At 52.9% G+C, this 25380-nt stretch overlaps 1 protein-coding gene across 1 annotated transcript in view; it reads right to left on the minus strand.

The window, feature by feature from the left end:
• Positions 1-973: 973 nt before the first annotated feature.
• The window catches only part of otog (otogelin), a 29152-nt gene continuing 4745 nt past the window's right edge, over positions 974-25380 (minus strand). Inside the window, exons 10-55 of the mRNA XM_062562031.1 lie at positions 25194-25302; positions 24892-24938; positions 24494-24639; positions 23058-23190; positions 22796-22973; positions 22017-22141; positions 21724-21936; positions 20902-21067; positions 20248-20322; positions 20050-20093; positions 19715-19880; positions 17929-18036; positions 16894-17032; positions 16650-16784; positions 16426-16572; positions 16194-16313; positions 15815-15931; positions 15520-15676; positions 15109-15135; positions 14781-14960; positions 14419-14697; positions 14205-14322; positions 14003-14082; positions 13880-13889; positions 12915-13429; positions 11026-12686; positions 10666-10843; positions 10422-10573; positions 9942-10031; positions 9689-9875; positions 8743-8963; positions 8455-8593; positions 8193-8381; positions 7446-7655; positions 7260-7364; positions 7019-7123; positions 6837-6938; positions 6607-6705; positions 6470-6510; positions 6238-6313; positions 5888-6066; positions 5391-5495; positions 4934-5053; positions 4646-4691; positions 2515-2594; positions 974-2359 (exon numbers count right to left, since the gene is read on the minus strand). Coding sequence (XP_062418015.1) covers positions 2159-2359; positions 2515-2594; positions 4646-4691; positions 4934-5053; positions 5391-5495; positions 5888-6066; positions 6238-6313; positions 6470-6510; positions 6607-6705; positions 6837-6938; positions 7019-7123; positions 7260-7364; positions 7446-7655; positions 8193-8381; positions 8455-8593; positions 8743-8963; positions 9689-9875; positions 9942-10031; positions 10422-10573; positions 10666-10843; positions 11026-12686; positions 12915-13429; positions 13880-13889; positions 14003-14082; positions 14205-14322; positions 14419-14697; positions 14781-14960; positions 15109-15135; positions 15520-15676; positions 15815-15931; positions 16194-16313; positions 16426-16572; positions 16650-16784; positions 16894-17032; positions 17929-18036; positions 19715-19880; positions 20050-20093; positions 20248-20322; positions 20902-21067; positions 21724-21936; positions 22017-22141; positions 22796-22973; positions 23058-23190; positions 24494-24639; positions 24892-24938; positions 25194-25302 — 7820 coding nt within the window. The 3' untranslated portion in view covers positions 974-2158. The remainder of the gene's footprint in view (positions 2360-2514; positions 2595-4645; positions 4692-4933; positions 5054-5390; positions 5496-5887; positions 6067-6237; positions 6314-6469; positions 6511-6606; positions 6706-6836; positions 6939-7018; positions 7124-7259; positions 7365-7445; positions 7656-8192; positions 8382-8454; positions 8594-8742; positions 8964-9688; positions 9876-9941; positions 10032-10421; positions 10574-10665; positions 10844-11025; positions 12687-12914; positions 13430-13879; positions 13890-14002; positions 14083-14204; positions 14323-14418; positions 14698-14780; positions 14961-15108; positions 15136-15519; positions 15677-15814; positions 15932-16193; positions 16314-16425; positions 16573-16649; positions 16785-16893; positions 17033-17928; positions 18037-19714; positions 19881-20049; positions 20094-20247; positions 20323-20901; positions 21068-21723; positions 21937-22016; positions 22142-22795; positions 22974-23057; positions 23191-24493; positions 24640-24891; positions 24939-25193; positions 25303-25380) is intronic.

Here is a 25380-nt window from a genome sequence, read left to right on the forward strand (position 1 = left end):
TACAACTAATTACTATTACTTTACACATCCACTGTGTAACTGGAGCGGCTGCCCTCCCCCATTATGACCCCCCCGGATTCCACAAAACACTGTTCCTATGCGTAGGAGGGTGGTGCCTGGAAGCGCTACACCTCCACCCTCCGACTTCCCTTCCTCCACCTGTGACTCAGCCGGACCTGCTGCTTCTTCTCCTGGTGTCAACAAAGTCGAACCAGCCGACAATTTATCTATTAGTTTCTAATTTTACGCTATTCCTGAGCAGTTCTCATTAAAAAATACATTTTAGTTCCAATTACTGTTGTAATTTCTGTAATTTGATCAAACTACTGCAGCAGTGTTTATGTTATGATGTTATTTGAAACCCAAGCTACACACATGTGATCATGTTGGAGGTGGAACATGTTGAACTAGCGACTCTTCCTGTTGTCCTTTGCTCTCATCTCTCCATCATTTAACAATGTCCCACATTTAGCAGGACGTTTTCCAACCACTGTCCTTTGGGGACACAGTGGTGTCCCCTGCAGACTGAGATGGAAGTAGCCTAGCAGCTAGCTTAGCATAGCAGTAACAGAAGTTCTTTTCAAAGCAAAGACTGAGGGGGGCGTAAAGGTGTGAAGGGTCCGGCGCCCCCTAGTGGGCAGGTGCCAGATTGCAGCAAACAAGCGTGTAGACACACAAAAAAACATATTATTTACACACTAAAGAAAACTAAACTTAGTTACTTCATTTCCCTCATGTTGAGATTTCACACTAATGATACTAAAGTTGCTCTTCAATTAAAATGCTTTCTTTTAACTTTGTCTTTATTTTGATTTAATTAGCATCAAATACGTGCACTTTTTAAATTTAAAAATTTAAATTTAAATTTATTATACATTGTTAAAGATTATTTTTTGCTCTTACTATAATATACGATACAACAAAAACAAACATTACCTGTACAGCACATAATTTACAGGGCAAACAAGTTACATATTTTCCAGGAAATATTTATTGAAAATGCAAATGTACATTTTTATGATACAAATCCTCTTTAAATCAACTGTTTTTGTCACTTTGTCACGTTTGGATAGTTGTTTTTTTGTTTCCACGTGGTAGTCTGGAGGTACAAGCGGGTCGAATGCTTCTCTTCACGTCTGCGCTCTACCAATAAATAAATAAAGTGCTCCACGTACAGCTGGATTTAAATCAGTTAATACACCTCTCTAGTGTTGATTATATCAAGTATAATTCACATCACTGAATATACACTTTATTACCGTTCTAAAAGTAAAACATCTAACAATCTGATCGAAAAAAAAGATATTTACAAAAAAAATAAGGCACGACATCAGGAATTCTGGGTAAATTGTGACCGCTGATGACACCGGACTGAACCGGGTGTCCTGATCCACGTCACGCCCTCGTCCTTTAAAGCCTTCGAGTCACGGCAGCACGTGTGACCTTTTATTTGTCTGCAGGCGCCGTGAAACCTTTGACCTCTCTGCTGCGGGGTTTTTAGAGGAGTTAAAAAAAGAACAAAAGAATCCACTCACTTTAAAATGAGAACAGACATCTGTCACCACTTGTTTCTGTGCTCTAATAATCTTTTTTTCAAATATATACCAGAGAATTTTTGCCCATAAAAATACATTTTTCAATAAAAAAATAAAATGGGATCTTATTAATTTTTTTTATTGATATTTTAAAATGCAGACGGACTTCACTGCAGTTTTTATTCATTATTTATATATTTTGATGTATTAGAGCACATTAGAGAAGGATATTCTCACAGGTTTCACAGCAAGAACATTCTTAGTTTTAGTCTGTTAAAATCAGCCATAAGAATTCCTTTATTAAAATAAAATTCGACATTTTCTAATGAACCAAAAGGTCGACACAAGTGTTTCTTTAATCACTTCTGCGACAGCATATATAAAAGGTCAAAGGTCGAGCTTCTGTGCCGTGCAGTACCACCTCCCTGCCAGCGGAGGCAGCAGAACACCTGACCGGAGCAGCCAATCGGGGCTCAGTATTCTACTCTCTCAACTAAAGCAACATGGCTGAGGTTTCTTCTTCTGCGTTGTGATGCAATAGGATCTGAACAGCGGTCGCGTGTGTGTGTGTGTGTGTGTGTGTGTGTGTGTGTGTGTGTGTGTGCGTGTGTGTGTGTGTGAGATCAGGACCACTGGCAGGAGCACTCGGTGGGCTCCTGGATGCTGTAGCTGACCCAGGTTGCGTTGCTGCTGCAGTAGAGCTGCACAGAGCGCCGCTGCAGACCCGTCTCCCGGCAACACTTGCAGAAGCGAGCGTAGGTGTTGATGTTGTAGTTGTAGATGCTGGCAGACGGACACTTCCCGTCACATGACACGATGTTCACCTGGCAGGTGAGAGGACCAGAGGTGTTATATGAACGTACAAAGAGACTTAACAAATAAAGTAATACAACAAAATGAAAAAGTGTACACAATATAGATCAATAGACTTCTTGACTTCCTCTACCCCTGCAGGTTTGGACTTTTCTCCAGGACGTACCGGCCTGTTGCTGCGGCAGTCGTTCTTCCTGATGGTCATCCTCACCGTGACCTTCTGACACGACTTCCCGTCTTCTTTGCCTGTTCACACGACAACGGACCACATCAGTCGGGACAAAGTTAACGTGAGAAATAGCAAAGAGCAACGAGCAAAAGAAACCCCATCTCTAGTTGCACCAGGAGACGCAGCAAATACCCGCAAGAGGGGGAAGGATTTCCAGAGGAGGGAAGATCATGCACGAGATGTTTCAGTGGATGGTGAAGTTAGATGAAGGACACAAAGTACACTTCACAGGAAAGCTCTGAAGCTAGAAAGCAACGAAAAGAGGAAGCTTCACAAACGAGGCAAAAAAAAGTAAAGAACTGAGGAGACGCTTTGTGCCTTTATCACATGTTCAAAATGGCTCCAAACTCGTACTCTGTACTCTGTAGTAAGTATGTACTACATCACATTAATCATTTGGAATAAAACAATTCCGGTGTCTTTCTACGCACCCTGAAATATGCAGTTATGGAGCCATTGGAGAAGGAAACGTCTTGGTACCAAACCAATGTTTTTTAATTCTTCCATTCAGGTTTTTGTCCCAATCACATCCCCCAATCTTTCAGTTACATCCGCTTGGAGTCATCATTTAAGTCTAAGTATTATCATTTTAGTCTTAATAGTATTAGGTCTCAGTATACTGACTGACTAATCAGCATTAAACTGGTTTAAATCTTGTATAAAGCGACAGAGACCAATTTGTGTCTTTGGATTATGACATGCGGCGTTCCCCTCGGCGCCGTACTGGAGCCTCTTCTGTTTTAAATCTATATGCTCCCTTTGGCTCAAACTGTGGAAAACCACTAAATAGTTACCATAATTATGCAGATATTTACACGACAGAATGGGGGCTATGTTCCAAAAAAAGTAGATGCATTGCAACAATAATCAATTGGTCTTTTCTTCAGAACTAAGGTCAGCACTCAGATTTAATTATTAATGAAAAGAAAGTCAGACCTCTCTGAGTATTCAGTTTTTGACTCAGAGAGTTTCTAAATGAATCCACAGTAGATTCACTGATGAGTATTTGACATGTTGCTCACATAGCAGCTCCAGGCAGCGCCCCCTGGTGGCGGAGCCGCACAGCAGCATGCAGATCTCCCCTCGCCCTCCTCCTGACACCAACTCGCCCTCTACTGAGACATGCAGACGTCTACCCGACTACCGGCGCAACTACCAACAGCACATTGTTGGCAATCAACAATGCACTGCCCAGACAGCGCTAAATGGGGAAAGAGTTGTACATGTAGGTGACTCAAGGGGAGGGGGGGTGGGGAAGGGTTGGGGGGGCGAATACTCGTAACTGTCCTCTCAAGTGTGACATCATTCACGGCCTGCATGAAGGATTTTTGTGTCTCCGCCTCCTTTCAGGTGTCAAATCCCGTTTGAAAATTTCATCATCACATTTTTTAAAGACTGAAATCAATTTTTTTAAAAGAACTAAAAAGTTCCTTCAGAAGAACATGAAGCGAGGAGGAGGCAACATTGGCTTCATATGTTCTAGATATACATGTTTTCTTATTTCGGTGGTATTCCAGTGATTTTTACCTCGCAGACACCTGAACTGAGGCGGCAGGTGAGAGGAGCGTTCTGCACATTTAGTTTGCAGTCACTTCCTGCCTGTTGTATGGATTGAGATTTTTTTGGAGGGAGTACATTGTTGAATAGCAACAATGGCACGCACACGCCTTGTTGTTTTTGGTACCTCGTTCACAGTTTGTGTTAACTGTGGGAGTCATGGGGCTAAAGGGGAAAGGGAACAGAGAGAATCCAGTACCTGGATGGGGAGGAGGGGGGGGGGGGGATTGGTACATGAAGGTAAGCTGCAGCACATCAACCAAAAAGCCACTTGCATGAAATCAGAGGCTTTTCAGGGACTATTCTACAGCTATCATCACTTTGGAGGGTCGTCCTCTGAGGAGCACGCATATCTGAACACATTAAACACCGGCGAGGATCCAGGTCAGCGAGGATATTTCTCAACTGAAGGGCGAACATGTGGGACACATGTTGGGCGGCAGGTGCAGGCGCTCTTCGGTGTCTACGGCGCTACGCTAAGCGCGCGGGCTGCGCTGGATCAGGTACTCACACGTCTTGCAGCACCCGTCCACGTAACTTACGACGGTCCCGCCGACCTGATGCAGAGGAGACGTGAGATGGTGAGGAGTCAATGTGTGAGTCTACTGATGGTCATTTGAGGGTCACTCATTCAGTCAAAGGTTCCTGCAGCGATCGTTGCAGACTCACCTGCCCGAGAATCCTTTGTAGTTTCAGTTTGCAGTTTATCACTTGAGATGAACATGAGGCGTGTGTGTGTGTGTGTGTGCGTGTGTGTGTGTGTGCGTGTGTGTGTGTGTGCGTGTGTGCGTGCTCTGACCTTCATGCACTCGGTCTCGTTGAAGGGGGGGCAGCTGTAGGAGTACGAGATGAGCGTCGGCCCCGACAGAGTGTCCACGCAGTCGAACTTCACACAGTTCGATACCCACGACTTCCCCGGCTGAAAACACACACGGCATCAACTGTACTCCAGTACTAGTACTACTGATGTACTCCAGTACTAGTACTACTGATGTATTCCAGTACTAGTACTACTGATGTACTCCATTACAAGTACTACTGATGTACTCCAGTACTACGGACTTCTTAATGACTGCAGCTTTAACACATGAAAGAATGCTCTTAACAACATTCCATACTATGTCCTCTATGAATGGATGAATGGATGGAAAAATGGACAAATGGACGAATGAATGGATGAATGGACGAATGAATGGATGAATGGACGAATGAATGGATGAATGGATGAATGAATGGATGAATTGATGATTGGTCACCTTGAAGAGGACAGATGTCCCGTTCTCGTGTTCGTAGAGGCACGAAATGTTCTTACAAACCCCGCAGCACGTAGTCTGGTCCTTCGCAGGGACGTAGATCTGGTTCTGAAAGACGGGGTCGATCAGTGTGGGACGTGGTGACGTGCGTGCGTGTGTGTGTGCGTGTGTGTGTGTGCGTGCGTGTGTGTGCGTGTGTGTGTGTGTGTGTGTGTGTGCGTGCGTGTGTGTGCGTGTGTGTGTGTGTGCGTGCGTGTGTGTGTGTGTGTGTGTGTGTGTGTGTGTGTGTGTGTGCGCGTGTGCGTGTGTGTGTGCGTGCGTGTGTGTGTGCGTGTGTGTGTGTGCGTGCGTGTGTGTGCGTGTGTGTGTGTGTGTGTGCGTGCGTGTGTGTGTGTGTGTGTGTGTGTGTGTGTGTGTGTGTGTGTGCGCGTGTGCGTGTGTGTGTGCGTGCGTGTGTGCGTGCGTGTGTGTGTGCGTGTGTGTGTGTGCGTGTGCCTCACCGGGCGGCAGTGGGCGGAGCAGTTGATGCTGGCGCTGCGCAGCAGGTGGAAGCCGCTGGTCGGGTCCAGGCTGCGGCTGCACTGCCGGCTGTGACACACTCCGTCTGCGTGGCGCTCCACCAGCGTCTGACCCGGACGCAGCACGCCGCGCTCGCCGAACACACACACCGCCTCGCGCACTGAGAAGGTCAGAGGTCGCGGTCAACACGGGGTCTCTGACCTCTGTTCAGCCAGCGTCATCTTACATTAACTGTATAACTACTGCGATATAACGTCTGTGTTTGGATAAATGTGGTAAATCGGTGCGTGGTCACAAAGGCGCAGCAGCTCACACAACTCGAGGAACTCACCACACTTGTATCTTTTGCAGGCGCACTGGTTCTGTGGGTCGGACAGCGAGGCCCGGTCCAGCTGGGCGGCTTCCCCCTGAGCCCCAGATCACAAACATTATGACGTGACCTCATCTTTACCTGCACACACCCCGCTGCCCTCGGACTCCACTTCATTATTTCATGTTTGGGAGGTTTCTGGGCGCCAAAACATTTGCATCCAAAGGGAAACTACAAATAACAAATAACGCACCAGGCCACATTTAGGGGAGACGATCTTCTCACAGGAACACTCTGAAATCACAGAAATAAGGAATTATCTCCACCGGTCAGCTGTTAGTCCTTTATATGTGGAGGTGGATCTTAATCTCATTTAAAGCTGCTCCGTACCGCATGTTTGGTTCGGACAGCAGCGACCGGGCCTGGAGCGGGACGCCACCGACATCCCAACGGGACAGAGCAGCACAGGACACCTGTAGGGCTCACACACTGCACACACACACACACAACAAAACTAGTCATGTCGATTCTGGTCCAAACGAACTCCTTGCGTGTGTAAATGTACACGCAAACACAAGATTTGCATGTACTACTTCTTTCTTATGTGTGTGTTTTCTGACCACACTGGTAGGCGGGGCAGCAGCGCTCCGTGGCGTTCCCGTCCACCGTCAGCACCTCGCCGTCCTGGCAGAGCGGAGGCGCCTCCAGGCAGGAAGAACACACTGCGGTGAAAAAGACACACACATTTACAGCGACGGCTTTGCTTCCCCTGAGGTTAAATGTCTGTGGTTTGGGGACTGACTGCAGATGTGTGCGAGGCAGCAGCTGCCTTCGGCTCTGGTGGCGATCGCCGTCTGGTCGCCTCGGCAGGCGGGAACGTCCGACTCACAGAGGTCGGGATCGCACTCTGAGACACGGCGAAGGAAAAGGAAAAGGTCATAAATCGAGTTCAATTACAAAATAAACCACATTGTATAAGCAATACAAAGGCTGAGGATGCTAGCTTAGCTTAGCATAAAGACACCAAACATCAGTAAACTCACCACACACGTAGTCCGGGCAGCAGGAGTCGGCTCTGTAGTACGACACCAGCTTCTCCCCGTACTTACACCGCGGGGGGGCGGAGTCACACAGGCTCTGGTTACACACTGTGACACAACACAACCACACGTGGATGAGTCACACATTAGAGCCGTTGATGATGCGGCGCTCCGGGCGGCGGGCCTCACCGCAGACTTTCCGCGGGCAGCAGCTGGCGTCGTCGGCGAGGCCCACGAGGACCTCGGCGGCCCGGAGGCACAGCGGCGGCGGCGCGGCGGAGCAGTCGTACTCCACCGGGAGGACGGCGTCGTTGTCGCAGCGGTACATGCAGCAGGCGGCCTCGGAGGCCTTCCACACGTCGCCGTGAGCGCGGGGAACGCCGGCGCTGTCGGTGCAGGCTGCGGGACACACGGCGGGTTCATCAGGGGCTCAAAACACCCGACACAAAACTCCTAAATGTGTCACGAGGCTTTTGAGGGTGGAGCTCTGACTGGTGCTAAGCTACGCTAGCACTGTATAGTGTGCACCTTGTACACACACATCAATGCACGTAGCTCTGACTGGTGCTAAGCTACGCTAACACTGTATAGTGTGCACCTTGTACACACACATCAATGCACGTAGCTCTGACTGGTGCTAAGCTACGCTAACACTGTATAGTGTGCACCTTGTACACACACATCAATGCACGTAGCTCTGACTGGTGCTAAGCTACGCTAACACTGTATAGTGTGCACCTTGTACACACACATCTATGCACGTAGCTCTGACTGGTGCTAAGCTACGCTAACACTGTATAGTGTGCACCTTGTACACACACATCTATGAACGTTACGTTTTATCTACAACATGAGGTGTCGTATCAACGTTTTCCTCCTCTTCACAAGTAACGGGCACAATCCAAGATGGCGTCTGTAAACGGGGGGGGGCCTCACCACACTTGTCCGGGGGGATGCAGAGGGCGGAGTAGGGCCGGTGGAGGAGGGTTCCCTCGGGGCACACGCAGCCCTCCGTCAGGCCCGAGCACTGGTCCGGGTCCGAGTCGAAGTCGTGGTTGGGGCAGGACTGCGAGGTGCAGGCGGGCAGACAGGCCTGATAGCGCAGCGCCTCGGGGCAGGAGAAGGCTGCGTTGAGACAAGGACGCTCTGCTTATTCATTCTACGCTGAGCACGAGACGTGACGTCACGCGGGGCTTACGGCAGTAGTCCGGTCTCCTCCACTCGATGCAGATGTGGAACTTGTGGCAGGAAGCCACGTAGGCGGCCAGCGCCACGCACTGGTTGTTCACGTACTCTTCGTCGCGCACCCAGACCTCGCAGAAGGTGCTCGGCGGGACCTGCAAACGGGAAGAAAACAGATCTCCTCATTCTAAATACAGTTTTTTACTGAAGAGAAGTGAGAGAAGAGGCCACAACCAGTTTGAACATTTTAAGACAACACATGGTCTACCAGCTGGGTTAAAGCGGGGGGGGGGGGGGTACGTACGAAGGCGCTGCAGGGCTGGAAGGCCTCGTCCTGCAGCATCAGCAGGCAGGCGGAGCAGTCGCTGGTGGAGCAGTTGAGCGGGCGGCGACGGCTGTGGCTGACGTAGCTGGTGGTGTTGGGCACCTGCCAGCTGTCGATGAACACGTCCGGATCCTCGCCGGCGCCCACCGTGGAGCCGTTGGCCAGAGTCAGGTCGTTGGACGGGTCCCCGTCACAGAAGCCTGAGGGGGGGGGCCGATGGGGGGCCACAAGACCATGAAGCAGAGGAGGCTCTAGGGCGGGGCTACATGCTGATTGACAGGTCTCTAACAGACCATGAAGCAGGGGAGGCTCTAGGGCGGGGCTACATGCTGATTGACAGGTCTCTAACAGACCATTAAGCAGGGGAGGCTCTAGGGCGGGGCTACATGCGGATTGACAGGACTCTAACAGACCATGAAGCAGAGGAGGCTCTAGGGCGGGGCTACATGCGGATTGACAGGTCTCTAACAGACCATGAAGCAGAGGAGGCTCTAGGGCGGGGCTACATGCTGATTGACAGGTCTCTAACAGACCATGAAGCAGAGGAGGCTCTAGGGCGGGGCTACATGCGGATTGACAGGTCTCTAACAGACCATGAAGCAGAGGAGGCTCTAGGGCGGGGCTACATGCTGATTGACAGGTCTCTAACAGACCATGAAGCAGAGGAGGCTCTAGGGCGGGGCTACATGCTGATTGACAGGTCTCTAACAGACCATGAAGCAGGGGAGGCTCTAGGGCGGGGCTACATGCTGATTGACAGGTCTCTAACAGACCATGAAGCAGGGGAGGCTCTAGGGCGGGGCTACATGCTGATTGACAGGTCTCTAACAGACCATGAAGCAGAGGAGGCTCTAGGGCGGGGCTACATGCTGATTGACAGGTGACTAACAGACCATGAAGGCGGGGCAACCCAAGTGTGACTCACCACAGAGGCCCATGGCGTGCAGCTTGCTGCCCGAGCTGTCGGTGTCGATCACCAGCATGCCGGTGCTGTGGTACCACTGCAGCTTGAGGCCGGCCGGGCTGCGGATCAGGTACATGTTCCCCGTGTCGTAGACCTCGAAGCCGAACTTCTTGAAGCGGGGCTTGGCGTAGCGCGAGTTGACGTAGAGCTGAAAGAGGAGGCGTTGAGACGCTGCCGGGGTTTAAGGGCAAAGTGGAGCAATGAGGAGTCTCACCCGCCGCTGCAGCCTGTTGACGATGATGTGGTCGGATCGGTGCGTGATGTTAATCGCCACCAGACACAAGTTGGTGAAGTTCCAGAGCAGCTTGGAAAAGAAAATGAACACGTAAGACAATTCTTAGTGTCCTTTTTGGGTTAAATGTTCCATTTTCCATGAATCCATTTCCTTAATGATTTTATTCATTAATGTATTATAAGTCTCTGGATGACATGTGAACAAACCCCTCTGTAGAAGTTTGGTGATTTTAATGAGAAGTTTAGTCACATGTTGGAGACACCACAGGTGAAGGGGGTCAAAGAATTAAAGAGTACATATGCAGATGAGGTCATCCAGTTTTAACTTTTGGTGATTTTTGGAGTAATAAAACAATAAAAAAACGTGTATTTTGTATGTTTTTCCTTCCTGTCTAAAAGAAGACGTCGATCTCACGGAGCCCAAAACCGCTGCAGAGGTCTCGTGTCCTGGTGTCCGTACCGGAGACTCCGAGTCGACGGGACACTCCTGGACCAGGACGCTGACGGTCTCGTTGGGCAGCTGGGTCACGATGTAGGCGGCGGCCTTGTAGACGGCGACGCTGTTCCCGTCAAACGTGATGACGCTCAGGTCCGGGAACACGGAGCAGCGACCTGCAGCACACGGGGGACGGACATGATGAGCGCTGACGGGGGGGGGGGGTGGCGGAAGGAAAGCGCGAGGGGTACGTTTAAGTCTTCCTCACATGGACAGTCCCACATCGGGCAGCACTTGTCTCCGTTGACCAGCACGGCGAAGCCCAGCAGGCCGCAGTTCGGGGGGCCGGAGGGGAAGGGGCAGCTCTGGGACTTGTTGAAGAGGACGAGCTGGTTGTTGACGCAGATGAACTTGGTGCAGTCGTCGATTATCTCCGCGTACGGCGGCTGGGCGGAGCCAAATGAGAGACAGGAAGTGACAAGTGAGCCGTAGGGGCTGAACTATAAATCTCAAAAGTGGAGATTTCAGCTGAAAGCTCCACAAACGTCTCGTCTACGTTTGGTTTATCAATAAATTGAAGGAAAACATTAAATAAAACTAGGAATCACGTGACTAGAGTTCGACTTACTGTGCACATCCGTGTAGCCCTGGACGTGGTCACCTCCGCCGCGTGTCCGGTCGTCCCCGAAGGCGCGTAGAGCGACGTCGACGACGCGGAAGGCCTCGCCGCACTGGTGTGATTGGTGGTGTGGACTGAGGTGGCTGCTGGGGGTGACGTGGTAGCGACGGGCTTCTGCGTAGAGACGAGGTGAGCGTCGGGCGGGGGCGTCGCCGGCCGGGACGCCGTGGTCGTCAGGATTCCCTCGAGTGTGGCCGGCTCTCTGACCGTTGTCGTGGAGACGGCCGTAGTCACCGCGACCGTAACGGGGGCCGGCGCCCCGACGGCGGTGAGGTCGGGAGTCGATGACGTGATCGAGCTCAACGTGGCGACCGGCCCGGCAGACGGAAACCCGGACGCGGTCGTCATTCCGGGCCTGGCAGTGGACGATCCGGTTGCCGATGTTGAGGGGCTCGTTGCTACGGTAACCCCTGCGGTGACCGGCCTGATGGAGGGCCTCTCGGGCGTCGTGATTCTCGGTGTAACCCGTGTTGTCACGGGAACCCCGGGTGTCGACCCGGCTGGGGTTGTTTGGGTGGTGCTGGTCGCCGTAAATCTTTCAGTGGACACCGAATGGGTGGTGGCTACGTCCTGGATAGTCGTCGACCCCGGAGGAGCCGCGGTGGACGTGGTCGCTGTGTGCGGCGGGGACCGAGACGGAGTCGGCGTCATTGGCGAAACCGCCGCCCTGCTGGTCGTCTCCTCTACCCTGCTGGTTGACTCCTCCGCCATGCCGGTCAACGGATGCGTTGTCTTGGTAACCGGCTGCACTGTGACGGGTCTCAGCGTGGTGGTCAAAACACCCGGCGGAGGTCTTGTAGAGGTGGTGGTGAGAAGCGTCTCAGGGACGCCGGGCGTAGGTGGAGGAGAGGTCAGTGTCTTAGTTGTCGTGGCTACGATTTCCGAGGGCGTAGCGGTTTTGGCGGTTGCAGCAGCGGTGACAGAAGTCACAGGCGGCTTAGACGCTGCGGGAAGGCGAGGCGCCTCGGTAGTTCCCGCTGAAGGGACTTCGAGGAGGACAGTTTTAGACGTAACCTCCGGTTGCGTCTTCGAGGTGGAGGAGGCGTCCCAATGCCACGGCTCGGAGACCCGAGCGGTAGAAGCCGGACGGGCGGAGCTCTCTGGCGTCGGTAGACGCGACACAGTGGTGTTTCCGGTAGGAGACACGGACGCAGTGGTCGGTCTCGCGGTGCCAGGAGGACCCGAGGACGCGGTGGACACCTCCGGGGGTCTGGAAGCCGCTGTGGTCTTCTCCGCTGTCGGGCCGGTGACGGACCAGGAGGTGGTGCTGGACACGGGGGGAGTTAGGATGTCGGTGACCTTTATGGGTGGAGGTGCGGTGGCTTTCTTCGTTGTTCTCCAGTCTGCTGAGGAGGGAGCAGGTGGAGCAGGTGGAGTCGATGCAGCGCCGGCCGTAGAAGACGCCGCTATCTCAGGAACAGCTGCTGTAGAAGTCGGGGGTTCAGTGTGCAGAAACGTCTCCGTGGCACCAGGTGTCGTTGTGTAAGGTGTTGTTTGACTGGGGGTGAAAGGTGCAACTGGTGTGACTGGTTCTGTGGTGACGGCGGGTAAAGAGGTACTTCCTGTTTCACCAGGAGGGGAGATGGAGCCGGGCGAGGAGGTGACGGAGGCTGTTAAATGCGAAGGGATGGCTGTAGTTGTTGTTGCTGTTGTTGCTGTTGTTGTTGCTGTAGTTGCTGTAGTTGCTGTTGTTGCTGTAGTTGCTGTTGTTGCTGTAGTTGCTGTTGTTGCTGTTGCTGCTGTTGCTGCTGTTGGTGTTGTTGTTGTTGTTGTTGTTGTCGGTGAAAGATGCTCGACTGTCCCAGGCTCTGTGCTGGTGTCTGTGATCGCAGCGGTACTTGAACTGGGAGCAGTGGTCCGGTCAGTAACTAAAGTGCCTGAGACCACCGCAGTGACTACTGAATGGGTTGTGGCCTCCGTGGGAGGGGAGGTTCTGAGGGGCGGTGCTGTGGCGGTAGATCGCTGCAGGGTGGTGCTCGTGGTGCTCGTGGTGCTCGTGGTGCTTGTGGCGGTCGTGGCGGTCACGGCGGTCGTGGCGGCTATGGGAGTCGTGGCGGCGGGGGAGAGGGTGACCCAGGAGGAAGCCGTGAGGAGGAGGGGAGTGCTACTCGTTGTGGACGTGACGGTGCCGAGGGGGCCGGGGGCGGAGCTTGCGGCCGTGGTCGTCCACGCCGCAGCGGTGGCCGAAGCTTCAGTCGTTCTGACGGTAGCCGGCGGTTCCTCCACCTCGGGGCTGACGGTGGGGGGCGCCGGTGGTGTGGACGGGGCTGCTGGGGTTCTGGAAAGGTCGGGAGCCGCCGTAGTGGAGGGGGGCGGAGCTTTAGACGAGGTGGTCTGTGTGCTGGTGGCTTCACTGGGGTGAGGGGTGAGGGGAAGGGTGGAGGATGCTGTGGTGGTGGCGGTGGTGGTGGTGGCCGGGCGGGTGGATGCCACAGTGCTGGGGGGGGTTGTGGAAGTGGCCCCTGCAGTGGGTGGCGCTCCGGGCTTCACGGCGACTGGGCCCTTGATGCCTGAACGATGGAGACAGTGTCCATGAGACAAAGCAGGAGGGGGCGGAGCTTAAATATGTATTTTATTCTATGTTCGTATTGTTTGATCTGAAACTAGAAGGTTTGAAGGTGCCGACTTGAAAATGTAACGTAAAACATTCTCTCACTTTCTTTTTGTTTATAACTTATGATTTCAATGATGTCAATGATGACATCAGCAATAGACTGCAGTTAGCAGCGTAGTACAGCTCAATGTATTACTGCAATAATTCCATAAGAGGTTCTCGTCATCATGGCGAGGGGGGGGTGGTCACCTGATCCCGTCTGAATGCACCACATGAAAGGAACATGTTACATTTGGTGGAAGCTCGGTTGATGATGTCTACTCAATGTAGATGTTGAGATCAGTTAGTTTTGTGTATTTAAACACTACTCACAGTCCTCAAAGAAGACACAGCGACGGGTCACCTCATCCAGGACCATGTGGGGGGGGCACACAGGAAGGCAGCCCTCCACTCTGAGGAGAGAGCAACACACGGCCGTGAAAAGAACATACGGTGAACCTCCACGTGGCAGCACAGCGTCCAGCGCAGGCCGCTTCGGGGTTGTGTACGGAGGGTCAAAGGTCAAAGGTCTCACTGCGGGATGCCGGCGCAGGCCTCAGCCGAGGGGTCGCCGCAGGTCTTGAAGCAGGGCACCACGCAGGAATCGTACCTCCACTGACACCGAGGGGCCGGCAGGGCGTCCGGGCTGGGGCCTGACGAGCAAAGACACACGGGCCTTTAGGGGGGGGCGGGGGGGGGGGGGGGGGGCACGGCGAGTACACAGAACACTTGAGCAGGAAGCAGAATACCCGTCAGCCTGAACAGCGTGGCCTTGCGGAAGCTGTCGGCGTGCCGGTACTTGAGCAGGTGGGGGCGGGCCGGCGTGGCGTGCAGGAAGAAGCCCGGCCTGGCGTGGGACTCCAGCGCGTCGTAGCCCGGGATCCAGGTGTCCCGGTGCAGGACGAAGGTGGCCCCCTCCCGGAAGGCCTCGCCCTCCTCCCACTTGGACAGAGACACCCGGCCGCCGGCGCCCGCCGACAGGAAGTAGTTTGGTCTGTCGGCGGCCTCGAGGGAAACCCGCGACGTGTCTGTGGGGGGAGAGGGGTGAGTCATCGGGTGGGGGGGGGGGGGGGGGGGGGCTCTGAGCGGAGTGGGGGGGGCGGCCTCTCACCGTGCGGCCGGGCCTTGCTGAGGCCTGGCGTCAGCATGAAGCTCAGCAGGACGCCGGCGGCGGCGCTGACGTTTCCTCGCTGCAGGAACACGGAGCCGCTGGAGCCGCTGGAGCCGCTGGCCGCCAGAACCAGGTTTGGATCCCTGAAGGTCACCAGCCTGAAGGGGCCTTTACCCAGAACTGTTGGGGGGGGGGGGGACGCAGGGTATATAATATTAAATCACCTCTTCTTTTTATGTAATCAGCTCAACTCCCACTTTGTAGATGTGTGTGTGTGTGTGTGTGTGTGTGTGTGTGTGTGTGTGTGTGTGTGTGTGTGTGTGTGTACCTTTGTTGAAGAATTCACAGTCATATGCTGCAGGAAGAAGAACGGAGGGAGTTATCAACATTACATATAAACAATTAAAAGTGCTTCATAATTAGGAGAAACAGGTACCAGTTTTCAACGAGGCCTACTGCATGGTGGAAGGAGCTCTGTGATGACATCAGGACCACAGAGAGCCTTCACATCTTCACACTAAAGACACACCTCTTCAGACTAAACACTAACACACTGTAGACCTTAAACTGGTTTAAAATGGTTCTGATCTAGAACCTGTTGTACATCGGCTTATTTGATGAAATGGTCCTTTCTTGTTACTTGTTACTTGAGTTTGTTTCCTTAAGGTTGAAATGCTCTCATCTATCCTTGTTGTTCTTCTGTAATGACGGACGTTAAAGTGAAATATTTCGTGCTTACGGCACAGAGACGGCGAGCGCCAGTCCACCGGGACGCCCTGGTGACAGCAGCGCTGCGCGTACGCCGCCACGCTGGTGCAGAAGCACTCGCAGTCGCCCCCCCGGCTGCAGGCGCACGTGTCTGCCAGGCAGTTCATGTAGAACCAGGTGACGTCCACCTGAGGGGGGGGGGGGGGGGGGGGAGCTTTGTTCAGTGGAAAGTAACTCCAAAAGTGTAAATACTTAATACACGTATATATACTTTAGAATATAACATGTTGATATCTATGGATACGTCTGTGAGCATCTGGACTCACCACCGGGTGGCAGGCCTGGAAGACCTCGCTCAGCAGGACGCCACAGCGGCGCTTTGCCAGCGGCTCCCTGAGCGGACTGAGGCTGCAGGGGTGTCTGATGTCTGGACTGCTCACACACTGCACACACACACACACACACACACACACACCACAGGGCTAGAGGTCAAGGGTGTGAAGAGGAGGTGGTGGAAGCATCCCAATACTTTGTGTGCTAATACTAAAGTCTAAAAATACCACTACAACAAAACCAAATATGCAAATGAGACACTTTACAAACTCCTTCACGTCCTATTGCAATTAGTACTTAAGTACAGTGCTGAACTATAACTACAGCCTGACTAACTCCAGAGCTGGAAACAGCACATTAAAGAACTCTCACCTCTGCTGAAGTCCAGCTGTTCCCGAACTCCTGCGGCGTCGCAGAGTCGATGTTGTCAGGCGTCCGCATCTCGTTCACCGTCTTCGTGTCAAAGTTCCCACAGAGTCCGCCGAGCTTCCCCTGAACGCATAAATAATATAATATATATATATAATATATAAGATCTATATTAACATGAAGCTTAACCAGGCCTGGTGCATGAATGGCTTTCTGTCCCTGGAGAGCCCCCTACCTGCCAGCGGGGTCCGACCTGGATGTGGACGGTGGTCTTCCGGTCCCAGAGGACGGTGACGTCTTCATCGGGGAAGTGAACCACGGTGAAGAACCCGGCCGGCCACGTGAACATCCTCTGCCTCCTGTCAATCACACTCGACGGATCCTGCCAGAACAGAAACATCCTGTTAAAACGTGACGTTTGTGCCTGCGTTGTGCTTTCAGTAGAAGAAATGATCTCACGGGTTCCCCCGAGTCCTCGCCGAGGGCCACCGAGGTTCCGCCCACGTGGACCACCAGGGACTTCCTGCAGACGACGCCGCTGTCCAGGCAGTCGACGTTCTCAGCCGTCACGCTGAGCGCCACGTCGCCGCTGCTCTGTGGAGGACAGGCCACGCCCCTTTATTCAGTGTGACGGAGGCCCCTGGTCAGCGCGCTAATTTAACCTCTGGACAAACACACACGCACACTGGGTGACGTAGCATACCTTCACCAGGTGGACCTCGCAGCCGCCCACGTAGTCGAACAGCAGCCCGTCGAAGGTGGCGTAGTGGCGGTCTCCGTAGGCCGAGCACATGGCGGGGCACGCACGGAACGCACAGCGGAACGTCCCGCGCTGGCACACGCTACAGAGACAGCACAGTGAGTCAGCGCCCACTTGTTGCCGCGAGGCTAATGGAGGGGGGGGGGGGGGGGTCAGGGGGGTCGGGGGGGGGGGGGGGGGGGGGGTGAACAGTCGCAGGCTGATTCTGCCGCCATTAGTCTGTCATCTCGTCCGAGTTCTGCCTTTCAGCGGCCCGGAGCGAAGAGTCACACAAGGGCCCGCTCTGTTTTTGAGCCCCCCCCACCCCACCGCACCCCCCCCTTCTCTCTTTCTGGCCCTGTGATTGGGGAGAATTATGGATATCAGGTGGCCCCTTCCTGTCAATCTCAGGAGCTTTGAGGGGGAGAAATTAGCCTCGCTGTTGAAGATTTGTCTTGTTTCTGACGGACAGTGTGTGAAACACTCAGGGGGCAATCAAGTGGGGGGGGCAGAATGGGTCCATTAAGCTCCCCGTTAACCCCCCCTCCAATACTTGCAGATGCAGACTCTTGACGGATATTTTGGGGGGATGATTGATGGGGACAAAAAGGATCTGACTGGTGGCGAGTGACTGTGTTGCCGCGGTAACGCCGCAGGTCACCAACAAAACCACGTAGTGACGAGTTCTCTATTGACATCCGAAGAAGGAAGAGTAAGAAGTCGTGGCTTTTTACTTCCTGGTTTGTCATGATGCCCCAAAATAGATTCCCCATAAACTTAAATTGGGAAAGAGACGTTTGTCTTTATCTTTTTAACTTGGACCTTTGATTATCTCACTGTCAGAGTTTTGATGTTTCTCACTGGACTCTTGAACCTGAAGCTCTTCACACATCCCTCATTCACACGTTCATGTGCTCATAGACAGCAGTCTGTACCACTGGAGGAAGGAAATGTTCTGTGGAATCATGCTCTAATAAAGCAAAGAGCAGTAAAGCGTACCAGTGATGGCAGGGGGAGGAGACCCTGTCTCCGGGGTAGTACTCCTTTCCTTTCCACAGACAGGGGCAGGAAGCTGCTTCAAAGCACTCGCCTCCATGTTTCAGCAGGCTGCAGACACACAAACAGAGGAAGTAAAGAGATGCTCCTCGCTCTGCTTCATCTACAGAAAGGAGCCGGGATTCGGTACATTGAGTTTGATTCTTCTTCTTCATCCATGAGATTCATTCAGTTTGGCTTTGTCTTCTTAACTAATAACATTTACCCAGATGCCCAAAAGTAAATGGACACGTGATCCACAACATCTACTAACAAACCGTTGACTGGATGAATAATAAAAGAGATTTAGTGCCAATACACATATCACACATCAAACACAGCACGTTATCATTTTAAATGATCTTTAATGTGAACATGGCGTCCATTCTACCCCAAAACACCAGGAGACTCCTCGGGATCAGCTGACTGGACCGATGAGTGACATCATCAATGGACCAGCCGGTTGTGATCATCGTTTCGGGCAACGAGGAGAACGTCCTCAGAGGCCGAGCCAAAGCAGGTTGCCGGGGGGGGGGGGGGGGGCTACATGAGAACACCAGCCGATTAGGATTCTCAGAGATAGAGGGAGAAACGCCCTTTGTTGCAGGGACTGGGGCTGATGGGTTTCTTGCAATTTCCCGGGTCCTCGGCTCGGATAAAACCGCGTTAACAGGCACCTTTGTGCGGGCGCCAAGGCGGCGTATCGATTACTCCGATCAAAGGTCCCACAGAGCAAACATCCTCATTCAATCCCAGCGGAGCATTGATGACACTTCTTGATCACAGGTTTAAACAAAACCCATGTTAATGACTCTCAGGGTGAGTCCTCTGCTCTCACTCTAGTTTCAAGTCTTCTTAAACACAGCATGATGTGCATTTAGTAGATTATGGTCCATTTAGAGTCAAACTGCTTTAGGGCGGGGCTACACGCTGATTGACAGGTCTCTAATGTCCCGTAAGGACCAGTTTCCATTTCAATGAAGATCCTGTAGAACAATTTGATTTGGCTTCAGTAGATGTTTCACACGTCCTTGGTGCCGCGATGACGTCATTGTCCCGAAAAGAGACCGAACTCGCCGGATATTAACGGCGATTTGACACCAGACGAGACGAAGCCGATAAAAGAGTCGACCTCACTCAGTTTCTTCCACACATCGCTGCTGATGGGAGCCCTCGTTACCCCCGGTTACAGGTGGTCAGCGCAGAATGAGCTCTCAGGTTCCAGGACGAGGGCGAAGGAATGAATCACAGAGGAGATTCTGGTCTCACATGTCTTCCTGTTTAACGACGTGGTCGTAGTCATGGTGACGTCACTCGCTCTGACGGGAGGACACCTGGGACGACTGGTTCTCTTCTCTTTGGTTCCGACTCTAAAGAAACACTTGAACATCTCTTACCGTGGAGCAGGATGCCGTCTGCTACATTAGCCGCGATGCTACCTGTGGGTCTTGTAAAGAGGACGACAGAGTGAGACCACTTGACCCCCCCCACCCCCCCCCCCCGTTCAGAAGGGTTCACAGGGATCAGGTGTCTGTGGAGCTCATCGGCCGGTTGGGAGGACTTCTGTCTCCCAGTGAGCACCTGACACTCAGTCAGATGTCCTCAACAGTCTTTTTATCTGTCCGTATACGTCTTTCTTTCTAATTAAGATTCCTCAGATAAAAATGTTCAATGTCATTTCAGTGTTTTACCAGTTGTGAACTTTCAACAATGCACAACAGAAGAAAACAAAATGAAGATCTCCCCTCACCCGGGGGGGCAGGTGCACCCGGGCACGCAGGGCTCGTGGGACGAGCAGGTGAGGTTCAGCAGGGAGGATTCGCAGGTGCGCTCGCAGGCCACGCCCCTCGACGACAGGACGCCGCCGCCCCCCTCCGAGCAGTTCTGGTAACGCTGACCGGGGGGACACAACATGTCTGTGGGAGGATGAGAAGAGGAAAGACTTCCTTATATCACGTCATTTTATACAAAACTAACATGAAGATTAAAGCTTCTACAACACAAAGGTATAAAGTGACATAATGACAGAATACGTCTATTTATAATAATCGGGGAATGAAGTGAGGCGTTGCTAAGGCGACTCACCGCTGTCTGACGTCTGCGACACCAGCTTCCCGTCCAGACAGAGTCTGTGAGGAGAGAGCGCCACGATAAACCATCACAATACGTCATGCCGCAGTGAACCTCTCATCGGAAGCCAATCGTTCACTTCAGCGCTCGCTGTGTGAAGGCCTCGAGCATCATCATCATGCAGGTGGACAGAGACGGAGGGGAGGAGCTTACTGAACACCTGCTGACGTCATGATCACGTCTCCCGGTTCGTAATCCGCTCCGAGGAAGCTGCAGGGACACTCGCTCCTGAGGAAGACAACGGACAAACACAGCGCTGAACAAAGGAGAGATGATGTAACGCTGCTCCGACGTCCCGAAACCCACGAAGAACCTTTACCAAACGCCACGCTCCTCACAGCCCACCCAACGTTCCTGTAACTGCAGCATGGAAGCTGGCTGGGATTAACGCGCTGCTGAGCTTCCAGTTCCATCCCGTTGCACAGAAGGTGCTCGGAAGACGCCTGCGTCGGCGTGCGGGCCGAGCGCCACACATCGGCCTCTGTGCCGGTCACCAGATACCTGTGGCGTCCCCGGCCCCCCCGAGCCACGGGAATGAAAGGGGGGTTTTCAGGGTGAATTCCTCCGTCGTAACTCTATCGCGTAGTAAGTAAGGCACAAGGATGTTAAAACACACCCACACCCACTCAAAAGAGAGCTGGGGACATTTAAGAGGAACGAATCGTCTTCAGAGCGGGACGAGAGCAGAGAGCAGCCGAGCCGACGCTGAGACCTGTGTTAAAACTCTCAGATCAAACACGATGGCGTCTCTCTGCTTGTGTTGCAGCATTAAAAAAGGCGATTTGACCCCCCCCCCCCCCCTCTCACCTGTGCACGCAGGTGTGCGTCCGGTGGTTGTAGAAGGACTCCGGCGGGCAGACGCAGCCCTCCTCGCACTCCTCCCCGCAGCGAGGCGGGACGGAGAGGGCGGAGCAACGCCGCTGGCAGGACGACACGCAGGTGCCGTACTGCATGGTGGCGGGACAGGAGACCGCTGGGGGGGGGGGGGACACGGTTCGATTCAGGACGGGTTCATTAATGGACACCCTGTTGTTTCTAATACCTGCTTCACGCTACCTCCACACCTCCAGGTCATAACCAGGTGATTGGATGGACCACCTGTCAATCAAACTTTTTTATTAAATGTACTTCTTGATGTTACTGATGCAACATCTTGGTTCGAACCACTGAACCTCTCAGTGTCCACTCGCGCACACACGTAAGCCACGCCCCTAGCGTCCAGAAGCTCCTCACACGATGCTAACACATCCAAACCAGATGGATTTTAATGTGATCTCGTGGTACCACAAGCTTCTTTGGAATGCAGCTGATTGCCAGAGGTGTGTAAAAGGTTTACGTAGATAACGTAGTAACGTAACAGCTTTTTGGTTTTCTTACTTGTGTTGATGTAGTTATTTTAAACCAAGCCATTATGTTTTTCCTCAAATCTAACATTGTGGTTTTGTTGCCTAAACCTCCAAAAAACGTCTATATTCACAACGTTGACAAAGTGTTGACTGTGAGATCTCAGCGATTCTCCTCCCAGGTCCCAAAGGATCGGAGGGAGGTTTGGGACCTGTATTCGTGACGTGAATATGCTGCATGCCTCCTGAGATGAACAGTTACTTCCTAAAGCCTCGCGGCGCTCACCGCAGTCGGGGATCTGCGACCGGAAGTCCACCACGACGGAGAAGCGGCGGCAGCGGCGTGCGTAGTGGGCCAGCGCCGAGCACAGGCAGGGCGTCCCGCACCTGCACGTGTCCGAGCGACACTGCTGGTGGAAGGCCGTGGGGCTGAGGTACTCGTGGCAGGCGGAGAACAGGTCCTGGTTCAGCACGTCGCACATCTCCGAGGCGTAGGCCACTGGGTGGGACGAATCCAGAGTCAATGGATCATACAGAAAGGTCAAACATGGGACACGTGAAGGTGGGAGCGGGACCGACCGGCCTGCTGGTGAGCGTCACACGGGTCGAGCTGAGGAGGACGCGGGCTGCTGGAGCACGCCGACGAGACCCTCCAGGCGTTCCCAAAGAGCTGAGGAGTGCTTTCTATCATCCCGGACGGAGACCTGCAGAGAAGACCCGCAGCGTTTAGATGTTCCTACACTATTGCTGTGCTACTTCATTTCAGCGTCGAAATGCTCAAAAAAACCCAAGTAGAACGTTGATTTCTTATATGCAGTTTTCAACAACCGTTTTTCCCAGTGAGGAGATGTTTGGGTTTATGTGACTGGATTATAACTACAAAGGATAAAAAGGACAGAAATGTGACTAAAACTAAGCCCTCAAGATGAAGACAAAAAAAATAATATGGGGATTCTCCAAGTCATCATTTCAACTGCAAAGTCTTGTTCTGGAGATCTTTTGACAAAGTGAGCGACCACTTCCATTTGATCTGTATCCATTTACAGCTGTTAGGACCACATCCGCCCTTCGTACAGTGGAGCCCCTTATTCCACCAACACTTCACTCCTTGTTGCCGTGGCCAGTCCAGTTGGGCGCTCATCTGGCCTAAAAGAGCTGATCAGAGAGCGAAGGCTTTTGATGCCAGCCGCCGCCGAGCCAGTGTGCATTACAGAGGGAGGGGGGGGGGGGGGGGGGGGGGAGAGGGGGGGTATTTCACCATCACCTCCCTCTCTTCTGAAACAGGAGCCTTTATCGTTGGAGGTGAGAGGGGCAACCGGGAGCGGGGGGGGGGGAGGTCGGAGGTCGCCCACACTCACAGGAAGTCGTCCTGGATGTTGCCGTTGAAGGTGCCGCACAGCCCCGCCGTGTCGTCCATCCACAGCTCGTCGGCCCGCAGGTAGACACGGAACTCCGTCCAGCTGTACTGCAGACGCAGGCCGAAGGCCGTCCTCACCTGCAGGAACATGGAGGACAGCTCCTGGATGTGGAAGAGCTCTGCAGCGGGGGAACAGAGTTCGTCACAACAAAACAGTGAGGGAGCGATGCAATGAAAGGTCAATGAAGAGTAGAGGAGGCTACCGTCAGAGTACGGCAGGGAGATCCGGTACTGCCCGGCCATGAACACCTCGCCCAAGTGACTCAGCGTAATCTCTGTTCTCGGATCCTCGTCGATGACCAGGTTGACTGATTGGATGCAGGAACCGTCCAAGTTCTGCAGATGAGAGGAGACGGCTCGATGGAGAATGGTGGAGGTGATGGAGCAGAGAGAGAGAGGCCTCACAGTGAGGGGGAGGTAATGAGAGAGAGAGAGAAGCGGTAAAAAGAATCTGAAACCCTAAAAGCGTTGGTAAGAAAAGTTCTGTGTTCAGGCTGCTGAAAAGTGAGGCCTCATCAGAAGCCCCTCAAGGCTAAAATGTCAGGAATCAAGCTTGTAAACTAGTGGACATCTTGCTAGCCAGCTAGCTAGCTGCTGTGGCTAGCAGCCATGCTGGGCCCAAAGTCTTCTTTATAGAGCCGAGGTCCATCCTAACGAGGAAATGTTTGTATCTTTTACATTTAGCTAACTAGCTAACAGGCTAACTAGCTAACAGGCTAATTAGCCAGCTCTCCACAGGTGTCCACTCTCTCTGAAGTAACAACTGACAACAAACACCACTTTCTTTTGTACTATGACCTCAGTAGGCAGTTTGCGGGCTGCGCTTCTGTCTCTGTGGATGAAACGTCCTTCTTAACGTGCTGTTCATCCAGCTGTCTGCTTAGGTCGTTATACTATAAATATGACAGGATTGTAAAACTTTGGTCTTTGGGCCATACGCTCAATCAGCATTGTGTTGCCTAATTCCTCATTACTAGTTGTTTACAATCCTGCCAGAAAAATATATCCCGGAATAACCTCCTCAATCAAGGGGAGAAGATCCCAACGATTGACAGCGATCACCAACACGAGCTTCAGCTATTCTTGACCTAATGAATCGTCTCTTTCATAAGTGACAGCACCCCCCTCCTCCTCCTTTTACTCTTCCCATCATTCACCTCCTGTTTTTCGAATAACCTTTTCTCTGTCCGAGTCCCCCCCCCCGCCCACTCTCACCTCCATCGAGCGCCTCCCCTCCCCACCCTCCCCCTCTACAAAGCCGTCCACAGCTCCTGTCACTCGGACCAGATAAGGTAATCCTGTTCACTTGGCCGTCAAATGATGAGCGGGACATGTTATACCCCCCTGCCCCCCCCCCCCCCTAGCAGCTCAAAGGCTGCTGGGAAATCAAAGGTTTGGAGAGAGAGGGAGGTTTTGTTGCGTTCGATCCCAGTTGGATTGACGAGGTTTCGCAGCATGGCTCTTGAAGAACAAAGACATGGACTTGAGGGTCGGGGGGGAGGTGTGAGGGGGGATTATTGAGCACTTAAATACATGATATAATCTACACGACAGGAAGATTGCAGGAGAGCAGTTGCATCGGCCGATTGTGGGGCAGAAAAAGACAACTCAAAAAAGGAGGAGGTCAAAGGTCACTCACGGCTCCACAGGGCGCGTTCTGGATGGTGACCGTGAACTTCCCAGAGTTGCGGCTCTTGGCGAGGACGTACTGACACGTGGCGGCAAAGGTGTAGAGCCGCCCATCAAAGGATTGAAAATACATGTCGCCCGTCACCGAGCACTCGCCTGGAGAAGGTGGGGGGGTCGGGGGGGGGGGGGGGGGGGTAGAGCGACAACCTTTGCTTAGACAGTTCTTGCTTTAATGCTCCCTAACTAAAATCCTTACTAACTAGGAAGAACCTCCTCCTTCCTTTTAACCAACCAGGAAGTATTTACATGCACCACATGTAGAGACACCTTGGCTAGTATTTCCCTACCAGTTCCCAAGGAAGGACCCGTCCACTGTCCAGAAGACTGTAAAGGACGGGGGAGACTAACCTGGGCAGCTGTGGTCGGTGCAGTTCCACACTCCGCCCACGCATGTGCTGAAACAGAAAGCAGACACGTCCACAGGTGGAGGACAAACAAGAAAGACGCAACTAACCAGCAAGATCACCTAGGCTTCGTCTAGCATCCAAAGGGGACGATGTCAAGGATGCCTATGTGAGAACGGTAAACACTGGGAGTCGTGGCTAACATTTCGTTGGGATGAAGGTTTGAGCAAGTAGATTAAATCTTCTATCCATTTCTGCTTGTGACAATGGAAGCATCGGTTCAGGATCTGACCCCTCGACACTCACCAGTTGCTGCATTCTTCCTGTAGCGTCTGTCCGGAGGGGTAAAAGAGGCCGTGGTACTCGCAGGGACAGTCGGAGGCCGCCACACAGCCTCCGTCCTCGTAAATCAGACCTGAGGAGAGAGGCAGGGAGTCTCTCACATCTGTTCACCCAACAAGAGACCAGCTGACCACCCGAGGTTCCCCAAAGA

The sequence above is a fragment of the Pungitius pungitius genome, chromosome 4 (genome assembly GCF_949316345.1).
Source record: "Pungitius pungitius chromosome 4, fPunPun2.1, whole genome shotgun sequence".
Lineage (NCBI taxonomy): Eukaryota > Metazoa > Chordata > Actinopteri > Perciformes > Gasterosteidae > Pungitius > Pungitius pungitius.